Source organism: Pseudopipra pipra, chromosome 3 (genome assembly GCF_036250125.1).
Source record: "Pseudopipra pipra isolate bDixPip1 chromosome 3, bDixPip1.hap1, whole genome shotgun sequence".
In the NCBI taxonomy this organism is placed as follows: Eukaryota; Metazoa; Chordata; class Aves; order Passeriformes; family Pipridae; genus Pseudopipra; species Pseudopipra pipra.
Genome location: NC_087551.1, coordinates 7,574,289 through 7,597,755, shown reverse-complemented (window position 1 = coordinate 7,597,755; position 23,467 = coordinate 7,574,289). Strand labels below are relative to the sequence as shown.

General features: G+C 42.2%; 1 protein-coding gene across 1 annotated transcript in view; it reads right to left on the bottom strand.

The window, feature by feature from the left end:
- PCSK2 (proprotein convertase subtilisin/kexin type 2) overlaps nt 1-22,879 on the bottom strand; it is a 102,632-nt gene extending 79,753 nt beyond the window's left edge. Inside the window, 2 exon segments of the mRNA XM_064647592.1 lie at nt 2,510-2,614; nt 22,430-22,879. Of these exon segments, the coding sequence (XP_064503662.1) occupies nt 2,510-2,614; nt 22,430-22,615 (291 nt within the window). The 5' untranslated portion in view covers nt 22,616-22,879.
- Nucleotides 22,880-23,467: the final 588 nt, after the last annotated feature.

Below are 23,467 nucleotides of genomic sequence, written 5' to 3'. Positions count from 1 at the left end.
AAAGAACATTAATTAATTGAGTGAACATCTGTGCTGTTTTTCAGCTAATAATTAAAATTAACTAGGAATTGTAATGTCCTTAAAAGTGAAAAGTATACAGAATAGGTGCAGCCCACTTTCTCACAACATTTGGGTAGGGCCAAGCAACTACAGCATTTACCATAACAGTTCCTGATTTGTACAGCCCTGTGGTGGAAGTTTTCTTCCTAGATAGCCTGACAACAGGAACATTTTATTCTTGGCTTCATGTGTTAACATATTAACCATGACAGTGCTGACATTTGTTGCTAAGTAAAATTGACTGTAAATGGTCTAGAAAGCTGCCATTAAATTTAGAAATTATTTCTGGAGTTTGAAATCAAGGACTGTCAACACAACTCATGTTTCCACTTATACTCAGATACAACAGGAATTTTAATGACTTCTCCAAACTCCACATATAAAAGAAGAAGGGAGATAAGAGTAATGATTTTAATTGCTCTCAAACTGTATTACATAAAGCAACTGGCCTATATGGTATCATAAGAGCTCAAAGACAGGACAGAGTAAGTAGGAGGGCTAGATGAGAAAATGTCATGTTACATGTGGAAAATGAAATGTTGTTTCATCCCCCTTACATCCTCCACAGTAACCCACAAAGTCAGAATACACCAGGGTCATCCTTTTTCTCACAGAGGAGATATTCTCAGTTATTTAAACAGAGGGCTTTATTCCCTGAGATCAAAGGAAGAAGCCAAAGGGAGCTGAGCCATTGGTATGCAGCACCAGGATGAGGTGGAGATTAACAGCAAAAATGAGATTTCACTGCATGTGACAGAAGCCAACCAGGAGTCTAGAGACTGCAAATATCAGATGACTACAAAAGAGAACATCTCTGAACAAGAAGGCAGACTCATTTAAGCTGTTTTTAATAGCAGACACAGTCTAGAGGTAATCATTGCAAGAGCCAGTCTGGAATTAGTACAGGAGTGCTCAGACATGTAATATTAGGCTGCAGACAGAATTGGTGGATTCATACAAATATTACAGGTGTTTATAAAATTTTCAGAGGCTTACAGAACTATTTATTTCAAGTACAGAGTCACCTGCAGAATGACTGTACTCAGCCACTAGTTTGCAATGTACTCAGTTGTGTGCTTTTTCTGAAATGATTTTACAAGATTGGGTGGTTCAAGGAAATTAAATACCTCTCAGGACATTTGCTTTTGTATCTACTAACTGTAGACTTTCCTCAGTGGTTTGCTTTCTGATCTCTGCTTAGTAAATAAAATGACGGAAGCCCAAGAATTTCTATTCAAGGCAGGTTGAATGGGTCCTCAAAACCCCCTCATCTGTACCTGGTACCAGCTTTGGAGAAGAGGGCCAGGAAAAGGTACCCTAGAGAACTGGAAGACCAGCAGCACCCCCTAAGAACCTGCCAGCACTCAGCTATCAGCACCTCAGGACAAAGTGATGGGGCAGACAGCACCTGGAACCTGTGTGCTTCACTCACATGGCCCTCAGCCTCAGGAGAGACCAGACATGGGCATCCCAGCTGGACCTGGGCCCAGAACCACCTGAAATTTCTGCAGAAGTAGGAAGCTGGGAATTCATCAGACCTTGCTTGCTCTGGTGTCACAACAACAATTGTGATCTTATTTAGCTTATTTTCATTCTCTTCCTACTCAAGTTTTTCATTGTCACAGGTGCTCCAAAACCACATAATAACTGGCAGTCAAACTCTGTCTGGAATGAAATTGTTCCCCCTTCTTTTTTGCTCACAGTGCAGAGAGTTTAAATCCTATTGAAGGATTAAAAAATAATCTATTTGCTGTCATCATATCATTCCTCAGGCTTATCCACTTTCTCTGGGCAGTAAATATACTTTTTGTGCTACCTGGCCCAACTCCAGCCCAGTATTAAACTGGTGTAAAAACTCTGGATAAAAGAAAAAAGAATTTGCCAGCTCATAGCCTTCCACAAAAGGGGCCTCTTTCTCCTGTCTGGGGGGTTTATGCTTCTGAAAACTGAGCACATTGTTTGCAGACTGCAATCAAGAGCCTCTTAAGGAGCTACTGAAGTTTGACAGCATACAGTCTTTTAGCAATTGGTGTGCACATTATTCCCTGAGAAAAAGTTCCAGTGTCATTGCAAAGTGCCAACATTTACTCCAAGGGTGGATAATCTATGGATAGCAGGATGTGTGGAGGGGACAACCAGGAGATGTACCCTGGCTGGCTTCTCCACACAGTACAGGGTGCACAGAGTTGTCCTGGGGACTATGAGATCACTGAGTCTTACTGGAGAGGATACAACTCAGAGAATACAGGACTATTTGTAGCAGTGAAATAAAAATAAAAGCTGAGGCTGTTTGGGAGGTGTGTGCATACAGTAGCCATCAAGCTTGAAATGAGCATGGAGAAAAAAATGTAGCCATAAACACAAATTTGATCATCACCCCAATCTCATAAAAAAATGGTCTGTGTCACAAAGAAAACATGATAGCTGCATATAATGAGGAAACACTTACCCTGGAGTCCTTTTCCAGACGAAGCTTGTGTTGAAGACTGCGTTTTCTCCTGGCTTTAGGAATGCCATTGTGATAAAAGAAGTATCCAGATTCTAAAAAAGGGAGCTGAAGAAGAGAGAGAAAAAACAAAAAAAAAACATCATGGAGCTATCTGGCTGTTAGTAAGGATGACAAAAAAACTACCTGTGAAGTGACTCAGGCATCTACAATAAGACTTGCAAAGAGCTATGCCAAAGAGCCCAAATCCTTCTAGGAATGTCACTCCTAAGTTACTGTGAAAAGTGTGCCCAGCAGCACTGAAGTTGTTTGCTACAGGTTTACAATGTGTAACTTCACTTGTCTACACTCAGTATTATTTTCACCTTATGTTTAAGATCAACAGTGCCAATATTGCTGACATGCAAGCCTAATCACAGCAGGATGTATTCCCTATTTTCTGAAAAAAAAAACCAGAATAAAAGAACAAAATGAACTGCAAATGATTTGAAATTACACAGAGCATCCTTTGCTGAGCTGTTATAATGCACCCAAACTGACACTGCAACAAATAAGGCAGAAAGCAAAGAAAAATACGATACTTGGAATTTCTTCTGAATGCCACGAAATGGAACATACAAAGCACACTAAGAAAACAGACAGCTCAGTGTCCAGGTGGGAACAGTCTGGTGCAGCTTTAATGTCCGAGACTTTTGGGCAGCAAGGAAACACCTCCTGAGGGCTTCCCAGCCCCACTGAAGGCAGGTGCTGAGGATGTAAGGTGTATGGCCATCATTAAATTCACCTCTCTCCTCAGAACTGGCAGAGAAAGACTGGAAGGGTAGTAGACATTTAGCTTTGAGAAGGCTAAAAGACATGGTGTTAGGAGAACAGCACCCCACTTCCAGCAGTCAATCAGGAAGCTCAACTTGCATCTCAAATTCTACAGCTCTTTCCCCATTCCAACTCAGTAGGGACATTCTGTTTGAATGTTTAAATTGAAGCAAGTAACTGTGCATTTTTAAGCTAAGTAAAAATGTAAAAATTTTTCTCCTTGTAAAAGTTGAAAAAAAATGGTTGGGAAGGTATGTTATATGTTGATGTTGTGAACATTTCAACTTCAAAGGTTTGACCACCCTGTATTTAAAATAACTACTTAAAAGAGATATTCCAGAACAGCTGTAATAGCCCTGTTTCTCTCCTTTTTATTATCTATACTTCATGATAACGTAAACATCTTAGAAGGAGTTCAAAGTTCTTTATTGAAGTGCTGAGGCTGATGTCTAGACAGAATAATCATTGTGAAAACCTGGGCTGAATAAGGGTAGCAGGATCCTGCTGTCATAAAACAGATTCTGTTCCTGTATACAGGTGCATACACAAATCTAAATTTCCTTCTACAAAATGATCTCCTATTTCAGTCAATGTATCATTATATCTGGTGCAGTTCCGAAAACCTGTGAAGCAGTGTGAAAATGGAAGATAGTGAATTCTGAAAATTTAAAATCTGGTCACATTTCAACCATGAGTATGCGAGTTGGGGGTTTTGTTTTTGTGGGGTTTTTTTCCTAAAAAGTCCTTGTTTATGTTAATTGAAACATCTACTATCACTGAAATCAAAGCATTTCATTTTCACATTTAAAATTCCATTGTGTATGATACATACCACAGCAGTGCAAAGTAACTTTAAAAAAAATAAAATTAATGTATTCTGTTATGATAAAAAGATCTCTTTTTAAGTGTATGTAAAAGGTTAAGAAGATTTCATCAAAATCATTGTGGTTCCTTGGAGCTGATCTGCATAGCCAGCTGGAGATGGAGACCTTTTCTGGGCGAATAATCAGAATATTTTGCATCAGCTGCATACACATGTGAAGAACACAAAAGCTGAGGCAGAAGGAGAAAGGAGGCTATGAAAGCTTACAGCAGTGGCCGCTTCATATACACCCTCAGAGTCACAGCTCTGAATGTGCAAATTCTCTCTGGGTTTAGGTAAGTGTTTTAAAAAGCAGATTTACATTTAAGCTTGTATCTGACATCTTTACTAACTGGGTAATCAGGTATTTCCATAATCCAGAGTTTGGCCCTTCCCCCACATTGGATACATTATGCCTCAAAAACATGCAAGGGAACAAAAAAAACAAAAAAAAAAACCAAAAACAAAAAAAAAAAAAAAAACAAACAAAAAAAAAAAAAAAAAAAAAAAAAAAAAACAACAAAAAAAAACCCACAAACAAACAAACAAAAAAAAAAAAAAAACAAACACGGAAACTCACCATCTAAATAGTCAGATCAGTAACAGCTTGAAATCCATCTTGGCATGCAAACCATTACTATCCATTGCAAGCTGTGGCCCAATTACCCCTCTAATTCTGTCAGTGAAGCCAGACTATTTCCTTTCTTTTTATCCCAGTATCAACCATTCAAATGAAATTCAGTCAAATATTGATCTTGATGTTCTTCCATTAAGGAACAGTCTCAGCAATTTGGAAATATATAACACGTATCTGCTGTTCATCTTCTGTATAAGGTTAGTTTCCAGTGCCTCTCAGAATGAAGCAATATATTACACAGCAAACTTTTAAAGCTAATGTATTCAAGTCTGACTTGCAATTGCACTTAGTACAACGATGACCAGATTTATGGACAAAGTCATGAATAAGTTTGACTATTTCACTCTTTCCACAGTTATCCCAGTAATCTTTGAGGAACTCAGATATTTTACAATTCATGTGGTTTTCATGCTGGATCAATGAAGCTGGTGGGGACACACAGGAAGGCAGCTCAGTGAGGCAATACCTGAAAGATGACACGATCAAACACCATGGATTGTGAATATTTAGTAGGAGAAGCCAAGCAATTTGCAGGAAGAATCTCAACACTGCAGTAAATCCTTAAAATTAATGAATGTACACACGGGGGAAGTCAGACGCCAGCAAAGGGCCTAAAAATGTCACAGGCTTTGATGGGGATTTTGCACTGAGCTCTGTGAATACCGCAAGCAATGACTGAAGCCTCCAGTTCTGATGAACTCCTGCTACCAAGGCAGTAACTCCTCAGCAGCAACCAAACTGCAGGACGCAGGTAGCTCCCAGCAGGGTTTACATTCCCACTATTAGCTTCCCTGGGAGGTCTCCTCTGATTTGGTGCTACAGCAAAAGGGCAAATAGCAAAATGAGCAGTGCATGTAATGAAGTGAAATGAAAGCAGAAGGGCTCCTGTACATGAAGTCTCCAAAGTGTCACCAGCAGTAGCTACTCTGTAATGTTCTCGTTGTAAAGCTAGAATTGCATCTGAGTAAAATTCCTATTCTGGCAGCAGCAGGCTCAGCATGTACCATGGAACAACAATGCACTCAGCCTGGTGGCTCAGATTCTTTCTGTGAGACAGAAACAAGGCTTCCTGCCCTCAGAGAAAAATTAGCAATTAAGTAAGATAACTAATTACTGGAAAGCACTTGAATATTCAAGTGAGGAGGATTATTTAGAATTAGAAAAGGGCCTACTATTGCCTTGATGTACAAACACAGTCCAGTACAAAGCAAGACTCTCAGCATATACAGGCACTTTGTCACTTTCAGTATTTGTATAGAATTACTGTGGAAAAATACACACAAGCAAAACCAGAATCACAAATACAACACAGCAAGTAGAGTAAAACCTTATACATACACCTGATTCCTCCTTTTCTTCAGATCTGCAGCCTCCCTATGGTTATTAATAAGACTTTCTGAAGTAAAGATGAAATCTGTTTAACCTCCTTCCTGAAAGGACGTGGAGCAGAAAATGTGTTTTAAAAATTCAGTGTTCAACTAAATGGAGGAAAGAAAAACTCTTTCAATGCAAGAGGCTTATGTGAAAGAAAAATGGACTTGATAATCTCAAAGGTCTTTTTCAATCTTAACGATTCTATGATTCTATTAAAATGAGAGAAAGAAGCAGGAAACGCTTCATATTGGGCACAGTCTTAGCACCAGTACCTCTGACTGAAGTATTACTTAGCTGTTCTCAGACTACTGCTCCACCACAGTAGTCCAGGTGTAATTATTGTTGAAATAAAAATAAGTAAGTTAAATCCATGGTTCCCAGCCTTTCTGTACTCTTCTCCTTACCTATGACAGTCTTTCCCCAGCAAGGAAAAGGAGCAAGAAACTCCTTTGTGTTTCCCTTGATGCCCTTCCTGGGAAAAGGGCTGTGAACAGGCAGCTACAATTCTCCCCTGCCAGGCTCGGGCAATGCTTCTGGGAGGCCATTCCCTAATACTGACAGGGAGAAGGAAGCGGAACAAAAATTACAGTCCACTGCTGAGCCCTCAATTACTGATCTGATCTGCTCCACAAAGAAAAAATCAGGTATAAGGTAGCCTGTTCCTCACAGGGACCTGATCTAGGATGGGGCAGCACACGCATGGCTCCCATCCCATCTTGTCTACTTGACAGAGAAAATCAAACGGCCCTTCTTTCTTGGTTTTGCCTTGGACAATATACACAGTGGCACCAGACATAGTTTTGCCTGTCACAAAGCAAAGGACAATATCAGCTGCAAAGTGGTGCAGGGATTTAAAGAAAAGATGCCATAGAAAGACTAAATTCAGACACTGTTCTTTATTCTAAAACTGCAGCACTAGGGCCACCTTGGGCAGAGCTAACACTGAAAACAACCATAAAACAATCAGCATCACCTGGCCAGAAAAGCCCATCTATTGCAAAAGTATTGTGAAGCAGCAATAAATGCTTAAAAGGAAAAACTAAGTTGAATAAAGTTGCCAGTGGCATCAGTATTTTACCTGGCTCTCAGTGAGAGGTCCAGCATTCACAGCCTGGCACTAGTTTTAAGAAGTGACAAATACAATATGAAAATAAAGAGGCACCTTGGTTCCCAGGCTTATCTTTAACATTAAATTTTACTGACTCACTTCAGGGCTCTATGTACATACATCTCACAAGCAAATTGTAGTGCCCACAAAAAGCTTAAGAGCAGCTTGGATTGCCCCCTCCTATTTTAATGGGGATGATCTCTGCCTAGTCTTTCCAGGCCTGTTTCACATAATGTAACATCTCTACAGCACAGTGCCAGTTTTTGTGCATCATTTCCAACGATTTCTCCCCAAAAACATAATATTCTAAAACCAGCTTACTTGAACCTTTTATTAAGGTTCCTCTCCCAAGTTACCAATGTCTGTAACGACTTTCTTTTGAAGAAACTCATTTATAAATACAGGCAAAGGGCAACTTATAGCAAGTTACCTCAGAGTCACCTTCTTTGGTCATCAAAATCAGCATAAATGGATCTATCAGTGAATGAGGTTCATGCAAAGCCCTCATCCAGCCAGGCTGACAAAGACATGGATGCGATGGGTCAAACAAACACTGATGCTAAAGAAACTCTTTGTCTGCTCTGAGGAAAAAAAACTCACAATACTCATCCCCAAAATAATTTAAAATAAAAATTTAGTTGTTCTTTTTTAAAAAAGTGTAACGCAAAACATCTCTCCCCCGCAGAGTCCAAGTACTGCCCAAGCATCACTCCTGACTTTAAAAGGAGCCATAAAATCAGCATAGGTGAGCTCTTTCATCCCATTACTGATCAGTAATTACACCAATGGAAAATATGACCTAAACCTCGTACAAGTAAATGTATTTGCAGCTTTCACAGGCCCCACTCCTTCAGTTGCCACTGCAGCACAACAAAGTGCCTTGGAGCTGAAATTAGAAACCTTTTAGAAACCTCTTCATCTGAGTTTTACCAAATGCACTGAGGATGCTTATAAATATTCAATATGAATTTTTAAAGTCTCTTTCTCTCATTTTCCCTCACCCCAATTAGCATTAGAAATCGTTTTACTTTTAAATACACAGATGGGAGCCAAGTCTGAAGTCAAAAGCACTCACTCACTATAGTGACGAAGGCCATGTAAGAGAAGAGCCAGCCTGAAACACAGGCAGCCCCAGGCACCAAAATAACACAGAACAAAGCACAAACAAGAAAGGATTAATTCAAACGTCGGTGGAGAAATGTGAAATAGCACAGAGGACTAAAGCTGTGCCAGAGCTCGCCCAACATGAAATCCAGCCCACCACGTCCCCACAGCCCCAGGCAACGATTTCACACTTTCTCATTAGTGTCCTATAATTACTCCACAAGCTCAGCATAAAGATCTCAGGTGGAGCCAGGGATCTGCACAAGCTCTAAACAGCTGGCACAGTCAGGCCCCGGTCTGAGTGTCACGACATGTCACGGCTCAGTCTCCCTGGCTCATTTCTCATGGTACCCGTGTGTTATTCAGCTGCCTCCACCAAAACCTAAGCTGCTTCTCTTGGCAAATCTGGCAGGTGGATGTGTTAGCCATTACCCAAAATGTACATTTCATATTAAAATATCATCAGATGATCTTTGTGAAATCAACTGATTAAGACACAGTGAAGCATTCTCCTACAAAATAATTCGGAAGTGCCTGACTTAGACACTTAGATATGTTTTCAGCTCTGTTTCATATAAATATCCAACCACCTCATAAAGGAATCAGCAAGAGGTGGTGGTAGTAAAGAAGGGCCATGACCAAGCAGAGAGATCCAGAAGTCATAAAATACAGAAATATGGTAACACACATGATAACAAGGCCACCTGTTACTGTTAATTAGGGTATTGGTTATCCTATAAGAAAACAGTAACCTTGCTTAAAAAGTTCTTTTAAGTCTTTCTCAAAAAAACAGAAGTAGTTTCCAATGGTTTCTGAAAGGTTCCCTCACCCCCATAGCAAAATGTCTTTTCCTCTAGAAACAGAGTAAAGTCAAAAGCGATTTCCAAAGACTTTGCAGAACGTATGCCTTTGGATTTTATTTTATCTAAAAGGATAAAACAAAGCCTTTTGGCTAGTCCCTCTTGCATGCAGCAACCACAAGGTTAAACAGTCTTCCCAACAGCTGGACATGAGAAGTTTAGGAAATACACAGTAGTAAATGGAAGAAACAGAACCGGTTGTGGACTGTTATAATCCTTACATAACCAGTCTGTCCATGTGGAATCCATCTGAATTCATGGCAAAAAAAAAAAAAAAAGTGGCACATTCAAAGCATGATTCATTTGACCTATTTTAGGTGGCCATGTTAAAATACAAGCAGAGCTAAGCCTCCGGAGCAGCTCTTTGACACCAGAGTCTGTAAGAAAGGCACAGCTGTTCACGTTCAGGTAGATCAATTCTGACGTTAAATAGTTAGTTCTCATTTTCTCATCAGTTTCGTTGTTACGTTATCACACCCAGTGCTTCCAAGCAATTACAAAACACCGCTCCATTGGTCTGATTACAAGTTAGGGGTATTTGGAATTTGATCTGCAATTGAATGAATCACACAGGTGTAACATTTGACTGTATTTGTATCACTTAAGTTTGCCACTGAAGAGCTCCATCCTGCAAGCCCATAACAGTCATATAAGTCATCAGTGACAGGACTGTGGATTTGCTGATAGTTTTATCAGTGAACTGGAGAAGCCATTTGAGGCTTTTAAGAGAGTTATTCTAGTTTATGTGAATGGATCTGTGCAGTTCAGAGAGTTTTATCTGTCACTCCCTAGTAACTGTAAGCCCCCTTATCGATCCTACCACATGCACCATGAAAGCAGGGTACTCCCCAGATTTCAAGGAGAATGTTGTTGCTTATACACCAGCACTTACATTGGGCTGCCTGGGTTAATCCAGATTGTCATTACCTGGAGTAGATGATTATTACTGTTTGGCTGGCAGCCTGAAATGAAGGCTAAGCAATCATCATTATGTCCTCTTATATAAATGTTGAGTATCCTGAAAGAAGACCACCTTACTCAAGCCCTGGGCACCAGGAAAAATCCCAGAGTCCAGCAGCCAGAAAAGTCACTGAGCATCTATCAGTTACGTTGTCATTTTTAGCCATAAGGAAAAGGAGACAGCATCCTTCATTCAGCTACATGGCTCCATACCAACCCCACAAACAAACAGACATAGATAAACCACAACCACACAGATAAACATACACATCACTTATAGTAATGAAGTAAATATGATTCCATCAGAAGTTGAATCAATTAAATTTCTTTAAGATAGGTATGTGTAACAGAAAATGAATTTTTTCCACAATTTGGGAGAATTTTGCCATCTGGTTGAAATAAAAACATCACCACAACCACACCCCCCTCCAAAAAAAACCCCAAAAAAGCAAACAAACAAAAAACGGGGGGGGGGGGGGGGAAGACAAAGAGAAATCAGACTACAGACATTCTTCAGAGGCACAGAAAGTCGGTCAGTACTTCATCCAGTTAATTAACTATAATTCATTTAGTCTGTGGCAGCTAATGCTTCAAGAATAAAGGGAGGAAAAAGGATGGTTACCCAAAAGTGGCTTTGCCAGTTCCACATTTTATTACCAAAGGTGAATAAAACTTTTGCTGTAAGTGCCTGTCTCCTGCTTGGTGCAATGGGGCTCCTCAGGGTATCCTGTCACTCTTTTGATGTTCTGCTGTGTTTTCAAAGCATCTCTCAAAGTGATAATATTCTGTAAACGTTTTCATGCCTCAAATAACTTTCTTGCCAAGTTCATTCAATCCAGGATTGTTTTCTTTGCTATTTCCCTCTTGCTGTTGCTTCATATGGTAGCACTCTGTTACAGGACAGAGTCAGGACTAAAACTCACACAACATGAGTTTCAGCATCTTCAGAGATGCTGGGTAACTCCAGTATCTCCTAATATTAGGAGAATCTCAGGCAACTAGGGCTGTAATATTCTTGTTTCAGTCCCATCCTATGTAAAATGGCACACTATAATAAGTACTTGTTTATTTATTCTATTTATTAATAGGATTCATTTAATTTATGTTTGTACAGCACTATAGACTGTGCTCTAAAACTATAACCATAAAACGTCAAGTGCCATTGTAAACATATATTAATGGGTATATCTAGAGATATACCCATTATATATATATATCTGTGCAATCAGGTACTTCTTCAGCATCAAATATTTGGTAAATACTTTAATATATTTAATAAATATATGGTGGAAATCTCTTCTTCCTATCAGTACAGCTGCCTTAAGGAAAACTCATACTATAAGAAACAGCTTGATTCAGTTAAGAGTCTGCAAATTTGAATGACCATGGTATACTTCTAACTGAGCTGGATCAATACTGCTGACAGCAATTAGCACTGCTAACAAGAGCCACTTTGCCTCACGCCTGGTTTACAACCCATCTCTCCTTTTAAACACGTAACCAAACAGGTTGACCACTACTGTCACACAGGAAGCTGGTATCACATGAGCTCCAAAAACACTGAGATAAAAGCTATGCGATAAAGTCTGTTGTTTAAAAAAAAAAAAAAAAAAATTAAGATGCAGTGTGCCCCAGAAACAAATTACTGGTACTCATATCTCACAGATGGAGAAGGGACAGGACATGAATTTCTGCAAGGCACGTCAGCATTATTTTTAAATCTACATCCACATGACAAAGTGTGTAGAATATAAATACGTGTGCAAGTGCCCAGCTCATGTGGCCCCTAAAAGCAAAGTCAGGAACTCAAACTCTAATGAAGTAGTGCTATAAGAGCAGCTCAGACCAGAATTAGTTGTTCACTGACAAGAGCTACTCAAGAAGGCACAGAAAAGGTGAATTACTCTAATGCAAAGATTCAAGCCCTTACCAAGACTCAGAGAAGATTTGAGCTCTCTTGCAACTCAAAACCCTTATCCTTTCCTTTTCTCTCCATGTCTGTTTAATGCTAGGCTGCCAAGCAGTAGCCAATTGACAGAAAGTGCTTCACAGGGAGTTTCTGCCATTACATCACGCTGAACAAGTCTTCCAGTTATCAGAGAAGCAGCCAGTTCCTGGAGGAAAATATGTGCTTTATGGGAAAGAAGCTGATGGGTAACAATTGGAAGCAAAACTGTGACATTAAAGGACAGAAGGGTCACACTGTTTCTCCTGGGCTTTTTTATACAACATAAAATAGTAGGCTTGAGAAGAGCAGGAGAAGGAAGCTTTAAGAAAAACACTTCCAGCAGAGCCAAGAAAAAGAGGACATGTTGGGATGATGCCGTTTTCCTCATTTTTGTGAGGTTTCTTGACTCTGCTAAGAGGAAGTCACAGACATTAATCCCCACTATTACAAGACCAGGTCAGAGGCAAATTCTACCATTACTTACACCAGGTTTTACTCTGAACTATATCTTAACTGTAGGAGAAATTGAATGGTTTTACAGTTAAGAGATGAAAAGTACATTTGCCTGTGAAGTTTGGGGGTTTAAACGGTAATGTAAAAATTAACGGGTGGAAATGCTGCAAAGAGCAAATTTCAGATGGGATCCTGATCCACAGCCATCATTCCACCAATGTTAACCGATTCCTCCAAACCTGCAAATGTGTTCCAGTCCTGATTTTTGACACTTCTTCACCCAAATTCTGAACAGACAGTTCTACTTTACAACCAGTTGGGAGTAACTTCTAAATAGCTAAATTCAGTTGAAAGAGTTCTAAAATTAATTGATACAGGGAAGCATAAGGTCCTTATGGGACTGATGGGAATCCACCAGTCATGGTTATAGCTAATTCACTGTATCTTGGCTGCAGTGAAAAACCTTAAGCAGAAGCTTCTGCTGCAACTTGGTGTTGCACAGTAGGTGACAAAGACAGTGCTCACCCATAGAGCAGATTTCAGAGTCACACTCATTTCACTGGCATCTAATAAAGAATGAGTACGCAGAATGAAGGATCCTCTGTCACTGGGAAAGGGGAGGCTATACTCCACCTCTTTTACTACCCATACAAGGAAGAGATTCACCTGTTTGGCTCTAGTTTGATATCCAACAACCACCTGAAACAGTGTCAGTTTCTCTACTTATAAAAATAAAATTTAAATATTTATTTGTTAGGTTTCAGGTTTTCACAGTTTGGTTCCATAGGAGAAAGCAGCTCTGACATATTCCCATCTTACTCATCAGGTAAGCAAATAATCTAGTTCAGTCAGGAGTATCTGGGACATGCTGACTGGTTTGATGTAAACACTGAGGTCACTATTTCCATTTGCTTTCTGTGGACAAAGTGGTTAAGAATGTAACATACACAGAAGTTTTGTTTGAGAAGGTAGGTAATACATAACAAAGAACATTATGTCCCAGTTCACTCCTTGAGAGGGTAAACTGGAGCTTTGACTACCCAATTTGTTTACAATCCTGGTGTATAAATGGTAAGACTGGGTAAGCTCATAATTTCCTTTTTAGGTCCAAGCTCCTGCTATTTGCTGAACACAGCCAGCGTTCAGCTGAATTACAGTTTTGAGCTCCTATCATAAATCCATGACCAAACCAGATTTCACACTGTATGATAAACTGTCTGTTGTGGCCACGCAGGATTTCACACAGCACACACCGAATTCAGCTCTCTCTGGGACAGTGCTTTCTGTCCCACAGCATAGGCTGAACTGAAATTAAATCTCCATTTCAGTGTCACATGGTTTGTTTTTTCAATAAACTTATGAGAGTTAAATGTAGAGCTCGCCTTGATTTACAAGAGCAACACACCAGACTGTCTTTGACAAATAGTTGAGCACTTCAGCTTCCTCCCACCAGAGGCCAGGGATTGGTGGAAGCTCTGGGCTGCTCACTGCAATATTTATAGCCACCAAGCAGCCAGCATCCTGTAGAGACCTGACCCATTTAATTATCTGAAAAAGTTGAAAGAAAAAAAAAAAGAACAGGGTTTCTGACGCCTGGAATAGCATTGCAGGACAAAGGTAAATTTTACATCCATTAACAACAGCCCTGAATTTGTCACTACAGCTCTCACAGAACTACCCACCCATGCTATGGACTGGAACTACATAGGAGGGTTTCCAGGCTATAATATTTTAATACGAACTGGCAGAATTTATCATTCATTTTAGCACTTTGGCTTGATTTCCAGCTCACAGAATTTTCCATGAGCATGGACGTTTCTCAGAACTTACTAATTGAAACTACCTACCAAATAAATTCTACATAGCTTCAGCAACAACTTTGCAAATACTTTATTACAAGCATTTGAAACTTGAACTCTGTGTATTAATTTTAATTGAATAATTCCACAGATGGATGAGGGAAAGGATCACATGCAAACTTCTACTTAGCTACACTGTAAAGTACTACCAGTATAACTATTCCAGGATGTTTGATGCTCTTTTTTTCTGTTGCTGTTGTTGGATTGGTTTGGGGAGATTTTTTTAAATCAACGAGGTCTTACTGTTAAAAGATCTAGTTGAAATTAAATTTCTGCTAATATTGTTCTGTCTTGGAATGAGTTGAACGTGTCAATACTCCTACACTGATAGTAACAGCACTGCAATCGGGTTTGTTTTCCCATTTTAACTACATCAGTATAGTTACAGCAGTAAAAGTTTTCCGAGGGTGGGTAGGGTGTTACATCTTGTCATCTGTCCTATTTTGTGAGAAGGCTAGAAGGCTATTTTCCACTTCCACACAATAGTTGGATTTTCAAAAAGATAACACAAATTCTAACACCTCTGTCCTTTTCTGAAGAAGCCAAGCTCTAGCAGTGTAGTCAGTCCCTGCGACCATTTGCCTGCTAATAAAAAAATGCCAAGGATACCACAGGATCTCAGATGGAAGCACTTCCAGTTGGGAGTGAACTGACAATTTATTTTGGTCTAGAGCTCTAATCTGGATTTGAACTCCCCAACTAGAAACAAATTGCTCTCCCTCATTCAGCAACCTAAGCCATCTGGGTCTGGTCATTCAGCATGACAATGGGATCTGTATATCTGGCCTGATACCAAAAACCAAGTCTTCAAGGCAGGGTACTATTGCATAAACAGTTATCCTTTTGCCGCACAGCTCTGCAGCCAAAGATCAGGGGGAAAATTCAACTCTGGGTAGGTTAACAGCTACAGATATCCATACTGCCTTTCAGAAATGGCCCTCAAACTGCTTTCAGCACCTGAAAAGCCTACTCAGGGCTTTAAGGAGGACCATACACAGACCCACAGCATATGGGATCCCAAAGTTCAAACATATTCAGGCAATTAATATATCTGCATGTTGTAGAGCCCAGAAATAGCCTGAAAGTCATCTGCAAGAAAGCTATCTGGGCAGAAGGAAGGAGACCCTAGACTTACAGCAGGACCATTCTAATGATCTTTGTTTATTTAGTGGTGATACTGAAGTAACATCTTTGACTATAAATTCCACTGCACAGGTCTGAAATAGCTAAGGAATTGGCTTCACCTGAAGTGAAGCAAAGCCAGAGATTTGTTTGCTATATATGAATCCTGTCTCTCGTGGTGCAAATCCTGAACCTCAATTGCGTGACACAGCAATCTCCACACACCAACATAACTCTTTTACACAGAGGTGCACAAAGGATAGAAACAACCTGGGGAGCTGATGTCACTCCATGCAATACTTTGAAGAGGTTTCACAAAACCAGGGAAAGGAGCATCACCAGGGTTGACACACAGTACAGGGCAACAGGCTGTTTGCTCTCACCAAGTATCAGCAAAGAACTTGCAGCTGCTCTGCTTGGTGGTTCCCCCATCTCACAAGCACCCTCCAGAGCAGGGGCTCTAGCAAAGTACTCAGGGGGCCACTGGCCACTTCCAGTGTCCATGATGCCATATTGTCCTGGAACTGTTGGCCTGGTGGCATGCAGGCAGCCTCTGGTCAGGAGGAGCCTGGATAAGCTGTTTCTGCTCCAGCAGCTTCTGCAAGGTTGGGAAGGCAGGAGATGGCACCCCACAATATCCCCACTTCCAGCACAGATGGAAGCTCAGCTGCTTAAGCCTCTCAGACCTGGAGTTACTTTTTGGAGCAGAAAGGTGTCCCAGGTGCCTTCATAGCACACCACAACAAGTTTTCATCGGGCAGGCACTCAGGGCTGGATGGCAGGAGATGGGATAGTACACACCATATTCAGTTCTGCTGTGCTGGGATCACACATTCTTTGTGTGTTTTCTCCCTGACACTGGCAAAACTAAATATAACGTAAATAAAAACAAATAACTGCACATCCCCAGTTGGTCTGAGCATCAGGAAAAAAAAACAAAAACAAAAAACAAGTGAAAAAAGAATTACTTGTGATGCAGTTCCTGGGTCTCTACCACATGTTCTATTTTGCCAGTGGGTTCAAGCAATATGGAATAAACAAAATTATAAATGCAGGCAGCTCTATAAACAGCTAAAATTTCATATCTTTGTGTTTACTGAGCTGTAGTTCAGGAAACAAAACAAAAATCTAGAAAGGTAAGGTTTAATGTGCATGTTTTGCCAAGAAACAACTACACCACATATTCAAAACAGTAATAGAGCAATTACAGCAGGGATCTCTGGTAGGGGAGTCTGACCTTCTTGTTTTACACTCAAATACTAAATGCTTTGAAAATCTGTCAAGGTAATTATTTTAAAGCTCAAACAGAACACTCACCGCCAACAAACAGTCGGTTTGAGTCTCTGGTAGAGAAGAGCTCTACAGAAACTGGGTTAGGGATGTACTTGAGCCTGTGGTTTACCATCTTCTTCTTCTTGACAGTTACAGCTTTCATATGTTTAAGTGATTACATTTAAGTAACAGGAGTTTTTTTGGTTTTGTTTTTGTTTTTTTGTTTTTTTTTTAATTATTATTTTTTTGTTGTTGTTCTGAGTTAGCCAGTTACAGTGTTTGCTCCTGGGGCTCTTGCTGCATCCAAGGGAGAACGCAAAATAGAATAAAATCAAAAAACTCTAATCGAAAAAAAGCAACATTTTGAAGTAATACAGTATTTCCATATATGAGGCAAACTCACTTCTAGCACAGCAAAACTCTTTTTTAATTCCACTAATATTTGTCTTTGAGTGTAAATACGAGCAAATAGGCCTTTTCAGCCTGTGCCCAGTGACACGTCTGGACTCCACCTGTGAAGAGCTGACAAGGCTCCCTCCAGATGCAGATAGCAGCTCTCTCTGCATTTCTCCAGTTACTTTCTTCTAAGGCTTTTCTGGAAAAGGGAGCTCTACATCACCACTCAGCAGCGTGCCTGCCCACAGCAGGATAAAACTTTTCATGTTACTTAATTGCTTCTTCCCCCTTATTTAAATACATCAGCTCAGACTCTCTCTTGCACGCAAACTGCAGCTTTTGCTGCTATGGTGAGCTGCTATGCCTCTTGAAATCTCAGTGCTGCACAATTAGCATTTGCATGTAATTTACATTTTTTTTTGTCTTAGTAATACAAAATTGCAACTGTGAAATCTAGGAAATTAAAGCTCTTGGGTTCCTCAGAAAATTTACATTGTACCTTCTACGTCTACCAGGTTTTTCTGCTTCTGTAATAAAGAAATGCTTTTGCAAGCAAACATCCTTTCTTCTACACCAGCATAAAACACAAAGCTAATAAATTATTAAACATGTATTAATGCACGGAAACACTGCAGTCTGAGGCTTGATCTTAAGTCCTTGGACTCCAGCCGGCCTCATGTGGGGAGGCCTGAGCAATCTGCCTCCTCTTTGCACGGGATGCTTCATTGCTTCAGCATTCCTGCACCCTCCGTGCTGCCTTCATCTGGCCACAACTAACACCTGCACAAGCACTTAGGACAGCAGCACACGTGAAGGTAACACAGGCATGTTTATCTGTGAAGTATGGACCACCACCTATACGCGCAAGTGGGCTGGTTAGTACCTGTGCACACTGGGTCAGTCAGGAGCTTGGCTAAGAATTCACCTTTCTCTACTCTTCTTTGCTCCAAGCAAGGGTATTTAGGGAAAAGGAACAAGAAACATACATATGTATATAATATACACACATCTGTAAACACAAACAGGCCCACATTCACAGCCAGCATTTTCCACACGCACGGAATCCCATCTGTCTGTCACACTGATTCCTGGGCATGCAGAAGCATAGTCTGGCACCTTAGATAGCCAAGCTAGGCAAGCACTTCCAGATTTACAGGCTGATCTGCACAGGAGGGGATTTTCAAGGCTTTAGTGCATAAATCCCAGGATGAAGTTTTCAGGATCCCTGCAAAGAGCTCCTAAGGCTGCAAAGTCATTATTCTGCCTCTTGGTCTTGCCTTCTATATCACATCGACTCCCACCACACAGGCTCCCAGCCTGGATGCAGAGAAGTGGGCTCTTGCAGCAAGAAATACAGCTTCTTTACCTGTTAAGTTTTGCTTTAAGTAAGTCTGTATTTATGCAATGTAAAAAAAAAAAAAAAAAAAAAAAAAAAAACCACCCCAAAAACTCCCAGTTACTGGTAGGCTCCACAAAGCTGGATCCTCAACCAGCAGCAAAAACTGGAAGCAGAGAAGTCACTGCTGTGAGATATACGTTGAGTTTTCCAAGATTTAGAGGGAGAAGGGATCAGGTTATACATCAAGATAAAAAACAGATCAGCTTTGGGGAACATAAAAATCCCCATGCTTTGAAATCTGCTTTGGTCCTTATTTTAAAATCTGAAGCCGTTGAATCCTAATTGTTTAAAACCCTTCACCTCAATGCTACCAGAAGCAGAACATTTAGCTGTTTAGCTACTGTGGCATTTTGTGGATTGTCTCAGTGCTGCTGATGAAATGGAAAGAGATGCCTAAACTCTGATCTCCAAAATAGGAGCATTTCTAAATGCTTCTTCCAACTCTCCTTGTTAGAAATTAATTAAGAATTGCCAGGCAAGGTCAGAAAGAAGCTTTTTTCAGCCTGCATTAAGAAATGTATTCTGGCGGTAACGATGCCAGGAGGCAGACAAAAAGGGAAAACACACCAAACAAAGCTAAAAAACTTGTTCCTTTTGCAGTTCTCACAATACTAGGGGGGCATCCTCATGACTCCTGAAAGCTCAGAGATAATAAGGCTAAGCATTTTAAGAAAAAAATATGCTTTATCACAGTATTTCACCAGAAATACAAAGAATCAATTTTGGTAGGTACAAACAGATTGACAAATTGCAAACATTAAAAAAAATAAAAATCAAAGAGCACAATCAGAGTTACAAAGAGGTATGAATTCAGGATGCATTCAGGGAAGGTTAAAGAAAAATTAGCTAGTGTTTTTGACACTCTAACTCACATTAGAATCACAGATCTAAACATAAGCACCTGTTTATGTAAAGCACCAAGCCCTTCTTCATCAAGCATTGAATTTAAGGTAGACATTTAGCCCACCTGAAGTTTTGTAGTGGTTTCAGAATGATGGTAGGAAGCATGGCCAAAAAAATCAATTAAAAAGCACATCACATAGTTCATAACAAGAATCTTCAAGGCAATGTTTTCTCATGTATTTCTGCAGAAATCTGCTATTAAGTAAATGTAATATGCACTTGCTCAGAGATTGGTTGTTACTGGGGGAAAAACGTGCACTAAAAATATGTAATTTAAAAATCAGCTCCCATAAAGTCATGTTAAAAGGGGTCTGTGATACATAGCAGGCATAAAAGAAATCCTTCTCATACACATCTTAAATTCACACATAGAAAAAAAGGCTGAATCTGCCCTTGTGCTCCTACTGGGAAAATCCCTGCACTGAAATAAAGGTGATTATTTTCAGACAATGGCTTTTCTCCAGTATGGGTGAAGGTAACTGGATTTGTTTTACATAAAAAAAATCATTATATCATCCAAACAGCATGTGTCATTGAAGTATCAAAAGATCACATCTCCTTGTGGTATAATTTGAGGTTTTTTTCTGGTATTTTTTTGAATATTTCATTAGACAGCATATCTCCATGTGGTACTTTCCCCAGAGAGTTTGCCACTAACAGCTCTGCCTCTCTACACACACATGGCCACATTCAACTTTCTGCACCAACGTTATTGCCATTAAAGCTGAGTCTGCAGACTGTAAGCAGAGATGCCAGACAAGCCTGATGATAGCAAAACAGAGAGGAGGCTCTTCAGTATTGCTGAAGAGCCACTGGAGTAGATGGCACAAGCTTTTATTCCCAGCCAAGTACCGCCACCCAAGCCCCGTTACGGGTTTCCCCTGCAGAGCAGAGATTGCTGTCAGCCTCTCATGAATTATCCTCCAACACAGCCAGCAAAATGTCAAACCCCACCAACTTTTCCTCTTCCCTAAAATTACTACCTTGCAGATAGGAGGGTGCTATTTCCTTTCACATTTGTGTAGGAGGGGGTGGGAGGCTTTTCTAGCTTTTCAGGGACTGGGATGACATAACCCAGAAACCTCTTGGGACAGCATGTGCCGCGTACAGGAGCCACTGCAACCACCTGCTGCCCCACTCCACAGGCACACACACGGCATGCCATGGCTCTGCAGGGCTTCTTTCCTAGAGCCACCCATGTCCACGGGAAACAGCCAACCTCCACCCCCCCAGCGTGTCCTGGAAAGCAGGTACTCTCCTCTCACACACCCAAGGGACTTCCCTCCAGCTCTCTGCTGAGATGAGCTACAAGGCTGATTTCCATGATGAAGCTACATGTCTCCTAATGTGCCCGAGGCATCCTGGGGAGAGGCATGATGGAGGGGAGAGGATTCTGACAGCCCAGAAGCTGCATTTCTCCATCCTACAAAATCCTCTCTCCCCCTGTCTCTTTCCTATGCAGATCACAGGATCATCTGACAGCATCTACCAAAAGTCATAAGAAATTGAACTATGCAGAAAAGTACCGTTCCCTCCTCATAAGGCCTTATCAGTCAGATATCCCCAGGAGGGGGCACAAACAGGGAGGAAATAAAAAGGGAAAACTGTTGACTGAAAAGCTGTATATAAATTTCGTGTAACAAAACCTGCTCCTCACAATGAATCTTTTCCCAAAGGCAACAGCAGCCCAGCTCTGTCACTATCAGGACAAGGCTGTGAGCCCAAAACAAAAGCATCTTATCAGCAGCAGGAGTTGGCTGTGGTCACAGCAACAATGATCTTGTCCTCATTTCTCTAACAAGCTCCCACTGGAGTTGAAACAAGGCAAACCCGAGGGAGGGAGTCTCACTTGATAGGCTTTTTTAATTTTTATTTTTAAATCGAGGTTTTCAGTCATTTCACTCATCCAAGTTCAGGATGCTATTCTCATTCATTTCCTTGGAAGTAGGATCAGGCTCTCATTGCATAACTGCTAGGGAAAGAAAAAAATCTAAACAAGAGCAGCAGGAGGAATGCTCACAGCCCGCTTTCCTTCCTTGCTCCTCCAAACCGAGTCTGCCAGGAATTATATTGACCAGGGCACTCCATCAGCCTCTACCCTTGTCTTCACCCCAGGTCTGACTGTACCCTAGCATACTCGGAGGTCTAATTATTATCTGAATGGGAAAGATTTGTAGCAGAGCTATTTGTAGGAGCCAGGAGAGGACTCCCTGACACTCTGGCTATCTTTGATTTCCTGGGACCTCAGGAGTGAAAACAACCTCCAATGGCACCCGAAGTTTCCCAACTTACATTCAATAGTGAGAAGCACTGATTGCTTATCATGCTTAATACCAAGCAGCTTCTTCAGCCTAAGGTCATCCTATTTCCCGAGGAGAATAATAGGGATATTAAGAAGCCACTAGCCTCGCAAACTTGAGTGTCAACCCCCCTACGAAATCTTCCATTTAAATTGTGTGCAAGCTTCTCCATGGATATCAGGCTTTAATTTTTTTCTCAGGTTCTCCGAACAGTTCCTGCCGCGCTCAGGAAGCCCTGGGCGGCAGCCCCAGCCCCTCAGGATAGGGAGCTCCTCAATGGCAGGATGTTTACATAGTAAGGCAACCATGTGGGGAAACTCCTCTGCTCTCCAGTCCAAGACAGCCACCCTTCTTGCGCCGCCGCCGAGGAGCGCTTGGTACCCACTACTCCTCGAACCCCCTCGGGAAGCGGGGATTAACGCGAGGACAGCCGGACGCGCCCCGCTCCGTCCCTTCCCGCAGGTGAGCAGCGGACAGCACCGTGCCGGCGATGGCCACGAAGAGGACATCCCAACGCGAAGGGCACCGCGCCGCCCCTGCGCGGGGGGCTTACCTTGCGCACCCCGCCGAAGCCATGCTCCGCCGCCACCCGATCGGCCTCCGCCTGGCCCCCGCCGCGCAGCTCCACCAAGAAATGGTTGGTGTACACGGCTCCGCGGGCCGGGGGGGCGCCGAGGAAGAGCAGGAGGACGAGGATGAGGAGGAGGGCAGCCCGCAGCACCGGCGGCCCCGCCGGCATGGCCCCGCGCTGCGCGCCCGCGGAGGGCAGCCCGCCGGGGCGGGCGGGCAAGCGGGGAAGCGCCCAAAAAGGATGGGAGGAGAAAAGGAGGAGGGAAGAAAAAAAAAAATATTAAAATTAAAACAAACGAGAGCGGCGGAAGGCAGGAGGGGAGCGGCGGTGCGATGTGCGAGCGTTGAGAGCCCGGCCCTCCGCGCCCCGCGCTCCGCGGCGGCCGAAGGGCAGCACCAGCCGCGGAAGGATGGGTGGAGGGGGGAACACGCTGCGCTGCCAATCACGAGCGGGGAGGATCGCCCTGTTCCCCCCCTCCCCCCCCGCCCCGCACAGCCCACGGCGCTCGCTACACCCCTTCTTGTCTCCCCGACACCACACCCACACCTCACACCCACCTGCCTCGGTCCTCCCCCGCCAGAGCCGCGCCCCCACAATTACACCCGCACGCCGCGCACCAGCTCCCCCCATAGCTCCCCCTCCCCTCCCCCCCTCCAGCTCCAGCCTAGCCCTGGACCTGCCCCAACCCCTCCAGCTCTTCCCGTGGGGCTGGAGCGAGGAGAGGAGACTGCTGAGTGATGCCAGAACCCCCAGAGAAGGAAATGTTACACAGGTGGCTGTAGGGACAGGAGAATGAAACACTTGCACCAAACCCTCTCCAGCTCAGCGAACACAAAAGTGTCAGTGAGTTCCCCCCTCAACTCCCTCTCTAGCCAGAACCCTACCCCAGCTGCGCACAGGGCCATCAGCAACCGGTCCCCATCCCTCTTTTTGCAAAAGTCAAAGCACAGGGAGGTGATCAAGCAGTCCTAGGACAAAGTCGGGGGAAAGCATCAGGCCCAGGGCTCCCCACTCTGCACT